The sequence below is a fragment of the Choloepus didactylus genome, chromosome 2 (genome assembly GCF_015220235.1).
Source record: "Choloepus didactylus isolate mChoDid1 chromosome 2, mChoDid1.pri, whole genome shotgun sequence".
Lineage (NCBI taxonomy): Eukaryota > Metazoa > Chordata > Mammalia > Pilosa > Megalonychidae > Choloepus > Choloepus didactylus.
In genome coordinates, this window is record NC_051308.1 from 217,710,318 (window position 1) to 217,725,175 (window position 14,858).

Below are 14,858 nucleotides of genomic sequence, written 5' to 3' on the forward strand. Positions count from 1 at the left end.
AATTTTTGAACTATTACAAGAATTACCAAAAAGTAACAAAGAGACAGGAAGTGAGCACATGCTGTTGGAAAAATGGCACCGACAGACTTGCATGGGGCAGGGGGGTTACCACAAACCTTCAATTTGTAAAAAACGCAAAATCTGTGAAGCAATAAAGCAAGGTATGCCTGTATCTGGCCCCTTATAGAAAATGTTTGTCAACTCTTGTTCTAGACACACCAGATTATATCAGCATCCTTAAGGTGGCATTCACCTTAACACCAAAGCATCCGTTGGTCGGACTGTTCCATCAGCTTGGAATGTCCTTTCTTCTCCAATGATGAGCTCAAGCCCCAAAACCCTTCCTGATAAGAATGGTCTTTTCCTTTGCATTCAATTTTTATATAGCACTTAATTTTGTTTAGTAACTGAATTATTTACATATCCATCTATATTCACAAGAATGGGTGCTCCCTGAAGGCAATAACAAATATGCCCTGTACATCACAGAGGTGCAATAAGACTCAGTGAATTGAACAAAGATTCAGAGAAGTTAAGTGCCTGCCCAAAATCACACAGCTAATGAGTGATCTGGGAGTCAATCTTCTGTCTCCAAGTCTAGTATGCTAAGAGCTACGCTGGGTTTCCTCAGAGGACTACTTCAGTTTTAGAGGGCTCTGTGAGTCTACTTGGTGGAAAGTTCCTTGAACAGTGTTCCAAACTTGAGGGAACTGCACATCTTAGATTTCTCCTTAGATCGGGATGAGGCAGAGCTTTCAGCACCCAGTGAATAAAAAGGTCCTAACCTCTTATGCACTGTGGTTTGGTGGACCCAGGAATAAGCTCTATTCTGGGGAGCACTGTTGGGAATGCCACCGTGAGCATTCAAGACACACTCCAATTCTCTTTGTCACAGACATGGCCTGGGATAATAGCACACTTCTAAACAGTTGAATATTTAGGAGCTCATCCTCTTCTCTCTCTCTCTCTTTTTAAAATAGACTTTATTTTTTAGAACAGTTTTAAATTTACAGAAAAATTGTAGACAGTACAGAGGTTTCCCACATACCCACACCCATCTTACATTAGTACGGCATATTCGTTTCAATTAGTGAACTAATATTGAAACATCATTAACTAAAGTCCATACTTTATTCAGATTTTCCTCAGTTTTTACCTAATGTCCTTTCATCCTCTTCTCTTAATCCTAATGAGGTCTCTTGAGGGCAGCAACTATACTCTCAGCCATAGCCGCAAGCAAGAGTACAGAATACAGAAGCATTCAACAGGGACTCTTGACCCATAAAGACCCAGATTTTGAGATGCCATAGCTGTTAATGCAGGCAGAAAAGTTCAACCCCAGGGTCTCTCAGACAACCTTACCAGTCATGGGGATAGGTAGAATAGGCTCTCAAAGAATTGGCTGCCACATTCAGGTGCAGACCCAATTTGTGGGCAGTCAGTATACTGAATGGCCATTACAAGGTTTTATTCTTGGACTCCTGTTTACCCACCTTCTTGGCATGGGCCTTGATTTCCAGGCCCTATCAAGTCTGGATCCAGCCAAGTCTCAAACCTGAGGATCTAAGATACCTTATCAACAAGGCTAAGGGAGTACCGGAGGGTGGGGCCGAGACACCATCTTTTTCTTAAAGGTTTTTAATTCTGTTACTGAGACACTTTATGGAAAAGAATAGAGGAAATAATCCTTTTTATTCAGATACTCCTTTAAATTTTAAAGGTATATTCCATCATTATATTTATAATAAGAACTGCTTTTATTTCTGTTTTATAGAGGAGTGACCTCAGGCCCAGAAAGGTAAAGTGACTTGACCGATACTGCAAAGCTTCTGCATGCAGAACCAAATGTGACTCACAAGCTAGTGACCTCACGGCAAAACTCACAAGCGATTTCTCAAGAAGTCTGCTTCCTGCTCCAAAGACTTAGGTATTTCCACTTTTTCTTCTTTTAAATGGAGAGTGTGGGGATCACAAAACCATGCAAACTGGGATGGCTACAAAGTCACAGGCTCTAGTCTCTAATGGGCCCTCACTGCTGCCCAGCAATTCTTACCATTTCCCCTACTCTCTCTTTCACAACAGCTGTTTCAGATCTTCTCTCTCTTCAAGATTCCTACTCTATTAATTGCCCTCCCTCACTCTCAGACAAGTAAATATTCACTTACATCATCTTGAGAACTTCCTCAACCTTCTCTATCTTCTCCCCTTCAAACTCACCTACAACTGAACTTTTCCTTGCCACTTACCCTCCTGTCACAAAGGAAATTCCTCTTGAAGGACAGTGTCCCTACCTCTGGTTTCCATCTCACCTGGTCTCCTCAGGAACCTCCATCACCAGTAGTCCCATTCTCTCCTGTCCCTTCAACCTCTCTCTCTCCTAGCTGTTTTCCATTCGAATCTGAACATGTTCAACTCTCAGCCACTACATCTCCCCTTTATCAACAACATTCTCTCCCTGCTCCAGACAAGTTTCCCTCAAAAAGGGTTTAATATGAAGTCTCCTCTTCACCCATTCATTCACTCCTCAATCTACTGCAATCTAACTTCTGCCACAAGCCCTGCACAGAAACAGTTCTTGCCAACATTTGACCACTCCCTCCCCTCCTTGGGCTTGTACAATCCAAGACTTCCTGGTTTGCCTACCTCTCTGCATTATTCATTTACTGAGAGTCTACCATGAGTGAGGCACTGTTTGGAGGGCTGGGGATAAAGAGGTGGACAAGGCACGGTTCCTTTCTTTAAGGAGCTTACTGTATGCAAGAAATATCAACAAGTAAACTGGTAATTCCGGTACACAGTGACAGGGCTATGACAGGAGAGTTCAGCACATGAGAGGCACTAGACTTCTTTTCCTCAGTCCACTTTTTAAATGTTGTTCTTCCTTAGAATTCCATTCTGGATCCTCCTCTCCTTTCAACCTACACAACTTCTTGGTGACTGCTTCCTCTTCTATGACTAAAATTACCAGGTATATGCTGATGGCTACCAAAAATCTCTACCTTCTCATCTCTGTCTTCTAAACTGTAGGCCTGGTCAAGGGCCTACTGGATGCCTCTACTTGGCTGTCCACCACACATTCCAATAGGTATTAATTAGAAAAAAAAAAATGAAACAAAGTTATCAACCGAGATAGCTTTCTCCAAACACCCACCATCAAATTACACAAGCCAGAAACTTGGGATCCTTTCTTTCTTACCCTTACACATTCATGATCTTAGTTCCTGCCCCAGAGTGATATTTCTAAGGCATAAATCTGATTATGTCAGTAATACAGATAAAACTTCAATGGCTCACAAGTAACCTCAGAATAAAGCCCAACTTCCTTGGGATAGCATGCCCAGACTTTCATGATCTGGTCCCCAATTACTTCTCCAGATTCACCACTTGCAACCCCTGCTTCTCACCTTCTACACTCTGCTCCCAACTCTATGCCTCAGCCATCCTGTACACTTACTTGCTGTTTTCCCTGTGCCTGGCTAATGACTCCTTGTTCTTCAGGTCCTAAACTGAGGTGGCAACTCCTTCCTTGACTCCCCAAGCTGGGTTGGGTGCCTCTTCGTGTGCTCCTATAACACTCCAAACTTTTCTTTATCCCAACACTGATACTGAAGAGTAATTCTCTGTACCATCTTCCCTTCTAGACTGTGAGCTGAAAATGGGAAGTGTGACTTGATCATCACCGCACTTAAACGCTACCTAGTACAGAGTAAGCGGCTCCATAGATTTCTGTTAAATGGATAAGCCTGTTTTAACAAGTTGCATCTTTATTCCCACCCCAGGGACCCCATTTCCCAGCAGCAACTGCAGGCCAGGCTCAGAGACCCGAGGGAGGGAGAAGAGCTGGTAACTACCAGCTGGCAAGTCTCTCAGGATTCTCACCAAAATCGATGAGGAAGAAAAAGAACAGTGAAAGACCTGTGTAGTCCCAGCAGGAAAATATGTCCTTACTACCTTCTCTATCAGATTCTGCCTCCCCCCTCAGACTCAGGCTCCACTCAAACTCTCCACATCGGACTTCTTCAGAAGCCTGCCACTGGGATCACCTCAGCCTTTCCCCCAGATCACCATCCCCTCTCGGTCTCAGCCTCGATGCCTCTTCCTCTCACAGCTTCGACCTCCTTTCTTCCCTCAGCCTCCTCCCTCAGTCTCGACCTCCCTCTCTCAGCCTCCTCCGTCAGCCTCTCTCCAACGCCTCAGCCAGCCTCAGCCTCCCGCAGCTTCTCCACTCAGATCTCGACCTCAGCCTCCCTCTCTCCGATCCGGCCCAGCCCAGGCTCCGCCCCCGCCGTGAGGACGGTGCTCACCGTCGTAGTAGTAACAGACTTTCCTCCTGGTGCCCTGAGTCTGCGCCATCTTGCTCGCCTCCCGTGCCTCCCGTCAGTCGGTCCGTCAGCCCTCTCGCTAGCGGCTCTGCTCAGCGTCGGTCCCGGGGGGGAGTGGGCGGGTCTCCAGCCCACTCCGCCCGTCCCCTCCCGGGCTCACCTATAGTCGCGCAGCCCGGGCACCACTCCAGCCAATCAGCTTGCACGGGGATAGCCCGGAACTCGACAGGGGGCAAGGGCAGCCCTGAGAGTCAGCCGAGGGCCCCCTGGGCCTGTACCAAGGTCGGCGACAGGGGGGTGGGGGAGCTGCCTGGGGACCGTACCATTAGTCCCGGGGGAGGAAAGCAGGTCTGGAAACCTCAGAGCCCCATTTTGTTGTTGGAAGTGTGTTTGGAGATCAGAGGCCAGCTTTGTAAATTTACAGAAAATAAACTGAGGCCTACAGAGGAAAAGTGACTTGCACAAGGTCACCCAGCTTAATGATGGGACTGACTCTGGATTAGAAAGCGGATTTGGAGGAGGGAGAAATAGACAAGAAAGGGAACGGAAACGAATGCTTGCAGAGGGCCCGCTGTGCAATAGCTGTACCAACGTTATCTTAGTTATTTTTCACAACAGCTCCTGGAGAGGGCTTTTTAATCCCTATTTTATAGTTAAGGTTAATGAAGTTCAGCCCTTTGCGAATTGCTCAGAGTGATACAATTAGTAATTAAATTCAATTTTCAGTTGTACGAGTTTTTTGAATGTCTACTATGTGCCAAAGGTACTGTGACAAAGGGGCAGAACCCAGCCATTCTGATTCCAAAGCCTGCTTCTCTGAAGCAGCCAGCCAGGAGGACTAAGGAGTGTCTTTAAACAGGACAGGAGACTGGATTGCACTCTTACATGAGAGCAGAGTTTCTCAACCTAGGAGTTAATGACATTTTATGCCAGATAATTCTTTGTTGTGTGGGGCTGTCCTGGGCATTGTCAGATGTTGAGATGCATCCCTGGCCTCTACCCATTAGGTATGAGTAGCTACCCCCCTCACCTCACCTGCTGCAGCTATGAGGAACAAAAATGTCCCCTAAAGTTGCCAAATGTGTCTTTGGGGGAGGGTGGGGGAGTGAATGTTAAAGTCACCCCCACCCTCTCCTTGAGAACCACTGCACCAGATCAATCCATCATCAACCAGTTATTATTGCCAACTGAAAGGCTGAAAAATGCTGTGCTGAGCTATTAAAATCACAACTACAACAATATTAATATTTAGTGAATGCATACTGTGTGTGTCAACTTATTCGTGGTCCTATAGCAATAAGATGCATTTTTATTCCTCTTTACAATTTAGTGTTGGAGGACATGTGTTCCTCACTTAGGAATTGCATTTGGGCTATTAATTAAAAAGGTAACAGTGGAGATCTAAGACTGGGCCATTCTGTTAGAAAAATGGGAAAGGCCAAGGAACAAACCCTGTTCCCAGTTCTGTGTTGCTAGTTCCTAAGTAACCTTGGGTGGGTACCTTAACCTTTCTGGGCCTCCATTTCTCTCTTCATAAAATAGGGAAGATAAGAATACAAAGTTCACTGACTAGGCTAAACACAGGAGGAGGGTGGAGTCAAATGAGATCAGGGTTGTGGCAGCACTTTATAAAAATACAGCACAGGTCACAAACTCAGATGTCTAGAGAGGTCATGCAGGTGAGGTAAATGAGTGGATTTATATTGTTTTGACTCAGCAGCTCCTCTTTGCATGTTTTAAAAATGGGACTTTTCTTCACTTTCATAAAGTAATATGCCTTTCCCCTGTCTTTCTTCAAACACACTGCCATCTTGGCATATCCTTAATTTTCTCACTTTTTAATGATATTGATGAAAAAAATCATTTTCCTCTTTATTATAAGAACAACAGTTATTAACACAATTTTATTGTCTGGGAGCAATAAGGAGTGGAGGGGTCTCTAGTAAAGGAGAGATCTCATGTCCCACTCTTTGCTCAGTTCCATGAAGGCAGGTGGGCCCAAAGTGGTCAATTCTTCCTATGTTTCAAGAGAAGGCAGAAATCTGCAGTTTTATGCGAAATCTCCCCAGTTTTATAAATGGGCTACTAACTCAGTCCATTCTTAACACAACAGTAAAAGCCATCCTTTTAAAATGTGAGATCATGTCATGGTGCTGCATGGAACCCTGCAAAGGCTCCTCAAAATGGCTCCTGTAAAAGCCACAAAGCCCCAGTCCTCATAGGATTATCCTCCTTCTCTGAATACCCCAGGCAAGCTCCTGCCTGGGCTGTTCCTTCTGGACTGCTCCTCTCCCATACCACACGGTTCACTCCTTGACCTTCAAGTCTTTGCCCAAATGTCAGCTCCTCAAGGAGGCCTTCCATGAGCACCATCTTTAAAATTTCAAACCTTCCCCCAAACATGGCATTCCTAATATCCCTTTCTCTGCTATAATTTCCCCCTAGCACACATCACCTTGTAGCACACTATATAATTTTTTACTTCTTTATGGTGTTTATCGTTTATTGTTTGTCTTCCTTTTCTAAAATGGAAGCTCCACAAGGGCAGAGATTTTCATGTGTTTTATCCACTGTATATCCTATGAGCCTAGAGCGGTGCCTGATACACAGATGTTCAAAAACAAATTGCTGGGAGGCGGGGCAAGATGGCAGACTGGTGAGCTGTATGTTTTAGTTAATCCTCCAGGAAAGTAGGTAAAAAGCCAGGAACTGCGTGGACTGGACACCACAGAGCAATCTGTCTTTGGGCATACTTCATACAACACTCATGAAAACGTGGAACTGCTGAGATCAGCGAAATCTGTAAGTTTTTGCGGCCAGGGGACCCGCGCCCCTCCCTGCCAGGCTCAGTCCCGGGGGAGGAGGGGCTGTCAGCTCCAGGAAGGAGAAGGGAGAATTGCAGTGGCTGCTCTTATCGGAAACTCATTCTACTGATTCAAACTCCAACCATAGATAGACTGAGATCAGACACCAGAGACTCTGAGAGCAGCCAGCCCAGCAGAGAGGAGACAGGCATAGAAAAAAAACAACACGAAAAACTCCAAAATAAAAGCAGAGGATTTTTGGAGTTCTGGTGAACACAGAAAGGGGAAGGGCGGAGATCAGGCCTTGAGGCGCATATGCAAATCCCGAAGCAAAGCTGATCTCTCTGCCCTGTGCACCTTTCCTTAATGGCCCTGGTTGCTTTGTCTATTAGCATTTCAATAACCCATTAGATCTCTGAGGAGGGCCGTTTTTTTTTTTTTTTTTTTAAATCCTTTTTGCTTTTTCTAAAACAATTACTCTAAGAAGCTCAATACAGAAAGCTTCAAAGAATTGAAATTTGGGCACATCAAGTCAAGAGCAGAACTAAGAGAGCTCTGAGACAAAAGGCAATAATCCAGTGGCTGAGAAAATTCACTAAACAACACAACTTCCCAAGAAAAGGGGGGTGTCCGCTCACAGCCACCATCCTGGTGGACAGGAAACACTCCTGCCCATCGCCAGCCCCATAGCACAGAGCTGCCCCAGACAACCCAGTGTGACGGAAGTGCTTCAAATAACAGGCACACACCACAAAACTGGGCGTGGATATTAGCCTTCCCCGCAACCTCAGCTGAATGTCCCAGAGCTGGGAAGGGGGAGCAGTGTGAATTAACAAAGCCCCATTCAGCCATCATTTGAGCAGACTGGGAGCCTCCCAACACAGCCCAGCAGCCCAGAACTGCCCTGGGGGGACGGCACTCACCTGTGACATAGCACGGTCATCCCTCAACAGAGGACCCGGGGTGCACAGCCTGGAAGAGGGGCCCACTTGCAAGTCTCAGGAGCCATACGCCAATACCAAAGACTTGTGGGTCAGTGGCAGAGACAAACTGTGGCAGGACTGAACTGAAGGATTAGACTATTGCAGTAGCTTTAAAACTCTAGGATCATCAGGGAGATTTGATTGTTAGGGCCACCCCCCCTCCCCGACTGCCCAGAAACACGCCCCACATACAGGGCAGGCAACACCAACTACACACGCAAGCTTGGGACACCAATTGGGCCCCACAAGACTCACTCCCCCACTCACCAAAAAGGCTAAGCAGGGGAGATCTGGCTTGTGAAGAACAGGTGGCTCGTGGACGCCACCTGCTGGTTAGTTAGAGAAAGTGTACTCCACGAAGCTGTAGATCTGATAAATTAGAGATAAGGACTTCAACTGGTCTACAAACCCTAAAAGAACCCTATCAAGGTCAGCAAATGCCACGAGGCCAAAAACAACAGAAAATTATAAAGCATATGAAAAAACCAGACGATATGGATAACCCAAGCCCAAGCACCCAAATCAAAAGACCAGAAGAGACACACCTAGAGCAGCTACTCAAAGAACTAAAGATGAACAATGAGACCATAGTACGGGATATGAAGGAAATCAAGAAGACCCTAGAAGAGCATAAAGAAGACATTGCAAGACTAAATAAAAAAATGGATGATCTTATGGAAATTAAAGAAACTGTTGACCAAATTAAAAAGATTCTGGACACTCATAGTACAAGACTAGAGGAAGTTGAACAACGAATCAGTGACCTGGAAGATGACAGAATGGAAAATGAAAGCATAAAAGAAAGAATGGGGAAAAAAATTGAAAAACTCGAAATGGACCTCAGGGATATGATAGATAATATGAAGCGTCCGAATATAAGACTCATTGGTGTCCCAGAAGGGGAAGAAAAGGGTAAAGGTCTAGGAAGAGTATTCAAAGAAATTGTTGGGGAAAACTTCCCAAATCTTCTAAACAACATAAATACACAAATCATAAATGCTCAGCGAACTCCAAATAGAATAAATCCAAAAAAAACCCACTCCAAGACATATACTGATCACACTGTCAAACATAGAAGAGAAGGAGCAAGTTCTGAAAGCAGCAAGAGAAAAGCAATTCACCACATACAAAGGAAACAGCATAAGACTAAGTAGTGACTACTCAGCAGCCACCATGGAGGCGAGAAGGCAGTGGCACGATATATTTAAAATTCTGAGTGAGAGGAATTTCCAGCCAAGAATACTTTATCCAGCAAAGCTCTCCTTCAAATTTGAGGGAGAGCTTAAATTTTTCACAGACAAAGAAATGCTGAGAGAATTTGCTAACAAGAGACCTGCCCTACTGGAGATACTAAAGGGAGCCCTACAGACAGAGAAACAAAGACAGGACAGAGAGACTTGGAGAAAGGTTCAGTACTAAAGAGATTCGGTATGGGTACAATAAAGGATATTAATAGAGAGAGGGAAAAATATGGCAAACATAATCCAAAGGATAAGATGGCCGATTCAAGAAATGCCTTCACGGTTTTTAACGTTGAATGTAAATGGATTAAACTCCCCAATTAAAAGATATAGATTCGCAGAATGGATCAAAAAAAATGAACCATCAATATGTTGCATACAAGAGACTCATCTTAGACACAGGGACACAAAGAAACTGAAAGTGAAAGGATGGAAAAAAATATTTCATGCAAGCTACAGCCAAAAGAAAGCAGGTGTAGCAATATTAATCTCAGATAAAATAGACTTCAAATGCAGGGATGTTTTGAGAGACAAAGAAGGCCACTACATACTAATAAAAGGGGCAATTCAGCAAGAAGAAATAACAATCGTAAATGTCTATGCACCCAATCAAGGTGCCACAAAATACATGAGAGAAACATTGGCAAAACTAAAGGAAGCAATTGATGTTTCCACAATAATTGTGGGAGACTTCAACACATCACTCTCTCCTATAGATAGATCAACCAGACAGAAGACCAATAAGGAAATTAAAAACCTAAACAATCTGATAAATGAATTAGATTTAACAGACATATACAGGACATTACATCCCAAATCACCAGGATACACATACTTTTCTAGTGCTCACGGAACTTTCTCCAGAATAGATCATATGCTGGGACATAAAACAAGCCTCAATAAATTTAAAAAGATTGAAATTATTCAAAGCACATTCTCTGACCACAATGGAATACAATTAGAAGTCAATAACCATCAGAGACTTAGAAAATTCACAAATACCTGGAGGTTAAACAACACACTCCTAAACAATCAGTGGGTTAAAGAAGAAATAGCAAGAGAAATTGCTAAATATATAGAGACGAATGAAAATGAGAACACAACATACCAAAACCTATGGGATGCAGCAAAAGCAGTGCTAAGGGGGAAATTTATAGCACTAAACGCATATATTAAAAAGGAAGAAAGAGCCAAAATCAAAGAACTAATGGATCAACTGAAGAAGCTAGAAAATGAACAGCAAACCAATCCTAAACCAAGTACAAGAAAAGAAATAACAAGGATTAAAGCAGAAATAAATGACATAGAGAACAAAAAAAACAATAGAAAGGATAAATATCACCAAAAGTTGGTTCTTTGAGAAGATCAACAAGATTGACAAGCCCCTAGCTAGACTGACAAAATCAAAAAGAGAGAAGACCCATATAAACAAAATAATGAATGAAAAAGGTGACATAACTGCAGATCCTGAAGAAATTAAAAAAATTATAAGAGGATATTATGAACAACTGTATGGCAACAAACTGGATAATGTAGAAGAAATGGACAATTTCCTGGAAACATATGAACAACCTAGACTGACCAGAGAAGAAATAGAAGACCTCAACCAACCCATCACAAGCAAAGAGATCCAATCAGTCATCAAAAATCTTCCCACAAATAAATGCCCAGGGCCAGATGGCTTCACAGGGGAATTCTACCAAACTTTCCAGAAAGAACTGACACCAATCTTACTCAAACTCTTTCAAAACATTGAAAAAAATGGAACACTACCTGACTCATTTTATGAAGCTAACATCAATCTAATACCAAAACCAGGCAAAGATGCTACAAAAAAGGAAAACTACCGGCCAATCTCCCAAATGAATATAGATGCAAAAATCCTCAACAAAATACTTGCAAATCGAATCCAAAGACACATTAAAAACATCATACACCATGACCAAGTTGGGTTCATTCCAGGCATGCAAGGATGGTTCAACATAAGAAAAACAATCAATGTATTACAACACATTAAAAACTCGAAAGGGAAAAATCAATTGATCATCTCAATAGATGCTGAAAAAGCATTTGACAAAATCCAACATCCGTTTTTGATAAAAACACTTCAAGAGGTAGGAATTGAAGGAAACTTCCTCAACATGATAAAGAGCATATATGAAAAACCCACAGCCAGCATAGTACTCAATGGTGAGAGACTGAAAGCCTTCCCTCTAAGATCAGGAACAAGACAAGGATGCCCGCTGTCACCACTGTTATTCAACATTGTGCTGGAAGTGCTAGCCAGGGCGATCCGGCAAGACAAAGAAATAAAAGGCATCCAAATTGGAAAAGAAGAAGTAAAACTGTCATTGTTTGCAGATGATATGATCTTATATCTAGAAAACCCTGAGAAATCAACGATACACCTACTAGAGCTAATAAACAAATTTAGCAAAGTAGCGGGATACAAGATTAATGCACATAAGTCAGTAATGTTTCTATATGCTAGAAATGAACAAACTGAAGAGACACTCAAGAAAAAGATACCATTTTCAATAGCAACTAAAAAAATCAAGTACCTAGGAATAAACTTAACCAAAGATGTAAAAGACCTATACAAAGAAAACTACATAACTCTACTAAAAGAAATAGAAGGGGACCTTAAAAGATGGAAAAATATTCCATGTTCATGGATAGGAAGGCTAAATGTCATTAAGATGTCAATTCTACCCAAACTCATCTACAGATTCAATGCAATCCCAATCAAAATTCCAACAACCTACTTTGCAGACTTGGAAAAGCTAGTTATCAAATTTATTTGGAAAGGGAAGATGCCTCGAATTGCTAAAGACACTCTAAAAAAGAAAAACGAAGTGGGAGGACTTACACTCCCTGACTTTGAAGCTTATTATAAAGCCACAGTTGCCAAAACAGCATGGTACTGGCACAAAGATAGACATATAGATCAATGGAATCGAATTGAGAATTCAGAGATAGACCCTCAGATCTATGGCCGACTGATCTTTGATAAGGCCCCCAAAGTCACCGAACTGAGCCATAATGGTCTTTTCAACAAATGGGGCTGGGAGAGTTGGATATCCATATCCAAAAGAATGAAAGAGGACCCCTACCTCACCCCCTACACAAAAATTAACTCAAAATGGACCAAAGATTTCAATATAAAAGAAAGTACCATAAAACTCCTAGAAGATAATGTAGGAAAACATCTTCAAGACCTTGTATTAGGAGGCCACTTCCTAGACTTTACACCCAAAGCACAAGCAACAAAAGAGAAAATAGATAAATGGGAACTCCTCAAGCTTAGAAGTTTCTGCACCTCAAAGGAATTTCTCAAAAAGGTAAAGAGGCAGCCAACTCAATGGGAAAAAATTTTTGGAAACCATGTATCTGACAAAAGACTGATATCTTGCATATACAAAGAAATCCTACAACTCAATGACAATAGTACAGACAGCCCAATTATAAAATGGGCAAAAGATATGAAAAGACAGTTCTCTGAAGAGGAAATACAAATGGCCAAGAAACACATGAAAAAATGTTCAGCTTCACTAGCTATTAGAGAGATGCAAATTAAGACCACAATGAGATACCATCTATCACCGATTAGAATGGCTGCCATTAAACAAACAGGAAACTACAAATGCTGGAGGGGATGTGGAGAAATTGGAACTCTTATTCATTGTTGGTGGGACTGTATAATGGTTCAGCCACTCTGGAAGTCAGTCTGGCAGTTCCTTAGAAAACTAGATATAGAGCTACCATTCGATCCAGCGATTGCACTTCTCGGTATATACCCGGAAGATCGGAAAGCAGTGACACGAACAGATATCTGCACGCCAATGTTCATAGCAGCATTATTCACAATTGCCAAGAGATGGAAACAACCCAAATGTCCTTCAACAGATGAGTGGATAAATAAAATGTGGTATATACACACGATGGAATACTACACGGCAGTAAGAAGGAACGACCTCGTGAAACGTATGACAACATGGATGAACCCTGAAGACATAATGCTGAGCGAAATAGGCCAGGCACAGAAAGAGAAATATTATATGCTACCACTAATGTGAACTTTGAAAAATGTAAAACAAATAGTTTATAATGTAGAATGTAGGGGAACTAGCAGTAGAGAGCAATTAAGGAAGGGGGAACAATAATCCAAGAAGAACAGATAAGCCATTTAACGTTCTGGGGATGCCCAGAAATGACTATGGTCTGCTAATTTCTGATGGATGTAGTAGGAACAAGTTCACTGAAATGTTGCTATATTATGTAACTTTCTTGGGGTAAAGTAGGAACATGTTGGAAGTTAAGCAGTTATCTTAGGTTAGTTGTCTTTTCCTTACTCCCTTGTTATGGTCTCTTTGAAATGTTCTTTTATTGTATGTTTATTTTCTTTTTAACTTTTTTTTTCATACAGTTGATTTAAAAAAGAAGGGAAAGTTAAAAAAAAAAAAAAAAAAGAAAAAAGACAAACAAGGAAAAAAAAAAAAAAAGATGTAGTGCCCCCTTGAGGAGCCTGTGGAGAATGCAGGGGTATTCGCCTACCCCACCTCCATGGTGGCTAACATGACCACAGACATAGGGGACTGGTGGTTTGATGGGTTGAGCCCTCTACCATAAGTTTTACCCTTGGGAAGACGGTTGCTGCAAAGGAGAGGCTAGGCCTCCCTGTATTTGTGCCTAAGAGTCTCCTCCTGAATACCTCTTTGTTGCTCAGATGTGGCCCTCTCTCTCTGGCTAAGCCAACTTGAAAGGTGAAATCACTGCCCTCCCCCCTACGTGGGATCAGACACCCAGGGAAGTGAATCTCCCTGGCAACGTGGAATATGACTCCCGGGGAGGAATGTAGACCCGGCATCGTGGGATGGAGAACATCTTCTTGACCAAAAGGGGGATGTGAAAGGAAATGAAATAAGCTTCAGTGGCAGAGAGATTCCAAAACGAGCCGAGAGATCACTCTGGTGGGCACTCTTACGCACACTTTAGACAACCTTTTTTAGGTTCTAAAGAATTGGGGTAGCTGGTGGTGGATACCTGAAACTATTAAACTACAACCCAGAACCCATGAATCTCGAAGACAGTTGTATAAAAATGTAGCTTATGAGGGGTGACAGTGGGATTGGGAATGCCATAAGGACCAAACTCCACTTTGTCTAGTTTATGGTTGGATGTGTAGAAAAGTAGGGGAAGCAAACAAACAGACAAAGGTACCTAGTGTTCTTTTTTACTTCAATTGCTCTTTTTCACTCTAATTATTATTCTTGTTATTTTTGTGTGTGTGCTAATGAAGGTGTCAGGGATTGATTTAGGTGATGAATGTACAACTATGTAATGGTACTGTAAACAATCGAAAGTACAATTTGTTTTGTATGACTGCGTGGTATGTGAATATATCTCAATAAAATGATGATTAAAAAAAAAAAAAGAAAAACAAGGAAAAAAAAAAAAGATGTAGTGCCCCCTTGAGGAGCCTGTGGAGAATGCAGGGGTATTTGCCTA

General features: G+C 42.4%; 1 protein-coding gene across 2 annotated transcripts in view; it reads right to left on the reverse strand.

Moving 5' to 3' along the window:
- HDAC1 (histone deacetylase 1) overlaps positions 1–4,430 on the reverse strand; it is a 74,547-nt gene extending 70,117 nt beyond the window's left edge. For both annotated transcript variants that reach the window (XM_037827847.1, XM_037827846.1), the window contains exon 1: positions 4,305–4,430. In XM_037827847.1, coding sequence (XP_037683775.1) covers positions 4,305–4,353 — 49 coding nt within the window. In that variant the 5' untranslated portion in view covers positions 4,354–4,430. The remainder of the gene's footprint in view (positions 1–4,304) is intronic.
- Positions 4,431–14,858: the final 10,428 nt, after the last annotated feature.